Below are 4,748 nucleotides of genomic sequence, written 5' to 3' on the forward strand. Positions count from 1 at the left end.
AGAAGGAAACTGTGTCTCTGACACCTCAACTAGGGGCTGCCATATTGGCCCTGGTTGCTTCTGCCTATACTGTTAGTTGAGGGAGAAATAAATACTATTTTGTTTAAGCCACAATTAATTTGGGGCTCTTTGTTGTAACAGCTGAACTTGTACCCTACAAATCCAAGTGCTCAGTATGTGACAAGCATTGTTATAGAAGCTTTACAGACAGTAAGTAACTCATTGAAAGCTTAAAAAGTCCTAGGGGATATGTTATTCATATCCCCAATTTACAGACAAAAAAACTTAGACCAAGATCATACAAAGAGTAAGTGACAGAGCTGGGATTTGAACCCAGGCAGCCTAACTCCAGAGCTCTTAACACACATGAAGTGTGGTCCTGAAAGTGCTACATAAACAGCACTGGCTGTGGTAATAACAGGATGCCTTCCCCCCGCCCCCCAATCTTTCTTGCCCTCAGGGCTGATGGTACTTACTTGGCCACCACGGAGTCACCACTGTCCATCAGGGTGGGTGGTGAGGAGGCACCCATCTGTTCCTCAGTGGTGCTGGGTGGGGAAAGGGTCCCTGACCTGGATGGCCAGGACTCCTCAAATAGCTCAGGGGAGTTGGGATCTGTGGCCAGAGCCTTGGGTGTTTCTGGGATCCTGGATCTCGGGGACCTGGATGGACTCAGGGTCTAAGATAGGGGAGGTGGGGAGAAGAAAAAGTGATATCCCTGAAACAAAGACACACATGAAGTCTTAGTCCAGAGGGGAGGAAACACATCTCACAATGGTAACAACTCAGAGTAAATTTGGCTATGATGGTGGTAGAGGACTAGATGAAGGAAGGGCCAGGGGGAGGGGAAGAGGGACTGTGTTTAATCTCTCACCCGCATCTCTTATCACAGGTCTTCACTCCCTTGCTACTAGGCTGGCACACAGCACTCTGTGTGTGGTGTTCTCACCTTGGGGTGCCAGGTCTAGCTTTGACCCAGGGGAGCATCCCCAAAGGGGCTGTCTTGAGCGTTGAAAACTGGCAGGCTGCAAGGAGAGAGTAAAGTTGGTAGGCAGAGCATGGTCACTGCAACCCAGGAGGAATCAGGGCAGGAGGATGGGAAGAGGAGGGCAGAAAGACTACAATTCCCATGGATTCCTGTAAGAGATGGACCATAATTCCCACAAAGCACCACTGCACATTCAAGATAATGATACTGGAGGCGCCAGGCCTTGGAGCAGTCTCAAAAGAGAAGAACCGAGGAACTGCTAATGGTGGTTCTCAACACTGGATCCAGCCTAGGAGCTGTCTTTAAAACAACAACAACAGATGTGTGGTCCTCACTCCAGACTAAAAGAATAAGAATTATCTGGAAGCAGTTGTTAGGCATCTGTATCTTTTTCCTAGCGCCCCGGAGAATTCTGGAGTGGAGCTCGGGTTAAGAACCATGGCTAAACCCTATCGCAGTACATTTCCCATAAGTCTTGGGGGCACTAAGGAAAAAGGGGCAGATGCACTACAATTCCCATCAGTCAATGGGCTCTTCCTAAGCAAGAAAGATAAACAAACAAAACAACACCTATGGGAGTCTGGGGGCAATTTCAAAATTAAGAAACTTGATTCCCAAGATGCCCCTGGACACTCTTAGAAGAAGGAAAAAAACCATCTTGGGGTCACTAACAGCGGAACGCAAGACACTACGGGACCCCCGGGGACGATGAAGTCCAAGACTGGAGCAGCCAAAGCTGTGGAACAGCTTGCGGGTTTTAGTTCCCTGCGACTGAGGAGCGACTCCGGACCCCAGCCATCCGGACCCCAGGCTGTGCTTCTCTCACCCTGGTCTTCCCCGGGCATCCTGCGGTCCCCGGAAGAGGGATGGCCTCACCTGCGGTTCATCTGGTGGCTACTTCCGCGCTTCCGCCTGCAACTCCCCTTCACGGACCGACCCAGCGCCTCTCGGTCGCTTAGCAATGCCCTATCAGCCCCGCCCCCTCCGGGTGCCCTCGCGGGACTACAGCCGCCTCCAAGGCGACCAATGATGAACAGTAATTGGAAAGTGGCCAAAGGCGGGTGTCTCACAACTGGCTGTAAAGGCAGCCTGACTGAGAGAGCGTGTGTGATTGGAGAACCATAACGTGCAGCAGTGATTGGCAAGCCTGTGGACCAATGGAGAGAATATAAAACTGTTCAAGGTTAGGAGGGGTTCTAAAGTACCCGCGCAGCCTTGTGTTACAACCTTCTTGCGGCGGGAATCTCGTCCAGACTATTCCAACAACCGTTTTTCCCGTGGTAGGGGCAATCAGGGAGACTGTCCCCTCTCTAATGGACATCCCTCCATCAGTCGGACCTGCAGGACCGTCCCGCCCGGTCACCTGCTTCCATCTTGCTGCAGGAGCAGCTGGTTGCGCCAAGTGCCAGGCCTGGGCTCCTGGCCAGGTGGCGGGATCAAAACAAGCTATTTCGGGCCAGGCGCGCGCCCCCCCCCGGGGGCCAGCCTGGACTCTTGTCCACGGTCCCTGGCCGCTGCTCACCTGGCAGACCCCGCTACTCTGCATCCGAGACTGAGTCAGAGGCACAGAATTAGGCCCGGCTTGCCCGGGACTGGGCTGATGGAAATAGAGTCTGTCCTGTGTCCTTCTGACAGTTTGGCTGGTCCACCGCATTCTCTGTACCCACGACTCTGCTCTTAAGACTGCCATCTGCGTCATCCCCAGAGCTGCCTGCGGGGCGGGGGTGGAGTAAAGGGACTGGGAGCTCTGCAGAGGGCTTCTCAAGCCCTGGGTCCCAAATTCCGGCAAGGCTCCGCCTCCTCAGCCTTAGTTTCCCTTCGGGGAAACTGGAGAATCTTGATACCTCTCTGGCATCCAGCAGGAGCTTAATAAATGGCCAAGTCATTGTTGGCTTTCTAAATAAGGCTCTGTTAGTGGCTGGGTCTGGCCGCAGTCCGAGTGTCCCCGGGCGGCCCGCGGAGGGCGGACACAGGGCGTCCTATAAAGCTGCGGGGCGCACCAGGGGTACAACCGCGCAGGAGGAGCAGGATGGAGATCCCTGTGCCCGTGCAGCCGTCTTGGCTGCGCCGCGCCTCCGCCCCGTTGCCCGGGCTTTCGGCGCCTGGGCGCCTCTTCGACCAGCGCTTCGGCGAGGGGCTCCTGGAGGCTGAGCTCCCTGCACTCTGCCCCACCACGCTGGCGCCCTACTACCTGCGCGCACCCAGCGTGGCGCTGCCCGCCGCCCAGGTGCCAGCCTGGGGAGGGGTTCTGGCCATCCTCGGGGGGGATGAGGGGATGTCCCTTGACTTTGAGAGGGACGAAGAATCCGGCCACTCAGAGGGACTTCCGGAGTTCCCCAATTTTAGAGGCCAGATTAATGGAGGGGGTCGGAGGTCCCCGTCCATCTGAGGAGAATCGCAGTTCTAAGGGGACTGGTAGGGTGAGGTGGTCACTCTTGGTGACTTTGAAGGAGGCTAGTAACCCAGGGAATCTGGGGTGGGGGATGGGAGGCCAATCATTCTGAAGGGCGTAGGGGCGCCCAGTGACCCCTGCAGGGAGGGAACGTTGTGTTATTCTCGGGAAGAGTTTGTAGATGATATGAAGTGACCCTATGTCCCCGGAGAGGCAGAGGGGAGGGTCTTGTGACTGGAGAATGGGGAGGGGCTGGCCACTCTGAGAAGGGAGGAGGACTAGTAACTGAGGGGCAAGGGGTCCCGTGTGGGTGTGTGACAGTGAGGGCCCCGGGGGCTCTGAGAGGAAAGGGCCCGCGGAGTCAGTGTCCAGGCGGACACATTGACTATGGGGTCGCCGACACGGGGGAGGAAGGGGACTCACTCTGTGAGGCCTGAGGTCTCTGACCGGCAGGGAAAGGGGGCCTCTTCCCTCTGGGTGAGAGGAGGATGAGACCAGTTATTCGGGATGAGGCGGCCATCCATGGCTACAGGTTGGAAAGGGGTCTCCCAGTTTCGGAGGCCAGAGTCAGCTGCGCTAGAACCCCGGAGGGAGAGGCCTGGCTTGGGTCCTGGGAGCCCTGGGGCGCCCGATGACAATGGGCTGTGCACAGGTGCCCTCCGACCCCGGGCATTTCTCGGTGCTGCTGGATGTGAAGCACTTCTCCCCAGAGGAAATCACTGTCAAGGTGGTTGGTGAACATGTGGAGGTGCACGCTCGCCATGAGGAGCGCCCGGTGAGCCCGCTGGTGGGCAGGCCTAGGGGAGCGGGGCAGCCACAGGGAAGGGTGGCCTCTCAAGCCTCTCCGTTTCCAGGATGAGCACGGATACGTGGCTCGAGAGTTCCACCGCCGCTACCGTTTGCCGCCTGGTGTGGACCCTGCCGCCGTGACATCAGCGTTGTCCCCTGAGGGCGTTCTGTCCATCCAGGCCGCGCCCGTGCTGGCCCAGGCCCCACTGCCGCAACCACAGGCTGCTGCCAAGTTGGGGTCTGGGCACACCTGAAGCCTGGGGACCGCCGCAGGCCACCTCTTTTAAAGCCGACCTGACTCCGCCCAGCCAGATGTACCGAGCTCGCCAAGACCACCACCGCTACACCCCATCTGGGGTCCAGCCCGGACCCTTCCAACCTAGACTCAGCCCTGATCTCACTCTCACACACCCTCGTTTTCAAATCCCAACACCTTCCTAGCTTCCAGACCCTACAAACCCATCCCCACTAACCCATTTCTTGGCTTGTAAACCCACTCAAAACCTATTTCCTTCTCATTATGAAAATAATCACTCTGACACCTGATTATGATATAGACAGCCCTGTTCCCACCATAGC

General features: G+C 56.7%; 2 protein-coding genes across 2 annotated transcripts in view; one reads left to right on the forward strand and one right to left on the reverse strand.

The window, feature by feature from the left end:
• The window catches only part of PROSER3 (proline and serine rich 3), a 9,190-nt gene extending 6,705 nt beyond the window's left edge, over nt 1-2,485 (reverse strand). Inside the window, 3 exon segments of the mRNA XM_014536556.1 lie at nt 477-679; nt 950-1,025; nt 1,865-2,485. Of these exon segments, the coding sequence (XP_014392042.1) occupies nt 477-679; nt 950-1,025; nt 1,865-1,875 (290 nt within the window). The 5' untranslated portion in view covers nt 1,876-2,485.
• Nucleotides 2,486-2,733: 248 nt separating this feature from the next.
• HSPB6 (heat shock protein, alpha-crystallin-related, B6) lies at nt 2,734-4,741 on the forward strand. The gene is made up of 3 exons (XM_005862427.2): nt 2,734-3,215; nt 4,033-4,155; nt 4,235-4,741. Exons 1-3 carry the CDS (start codon nt 3,018-3,020, stop codon nt 4,421-4,423), a joined length of 510 nt encoding a protein of 169 aa, XP_005862489.1. The 5' UTR covers nt 2,734-3,017; the 3' UTR covers nt 4,424-4,741.
• The last annotated feature ends 7 nt before the right edge of the window (nt 4,742-4,748 follow it).

The sequence above is a fragment of the Myotis brandtii genome, unplaced genomic scaffold (genome assembly GCF_000412655.1).
Source record: "Myotis brandtii unplaced genomic scaffold, ASM41265v1 scaffold165, whole genome shotgun sequence".
NCBI lineage: Eukaryota > Metazoa > Chordata > Mammalia > Chiroptera > Vespertilionidae > Myotis > Myotis brandtii.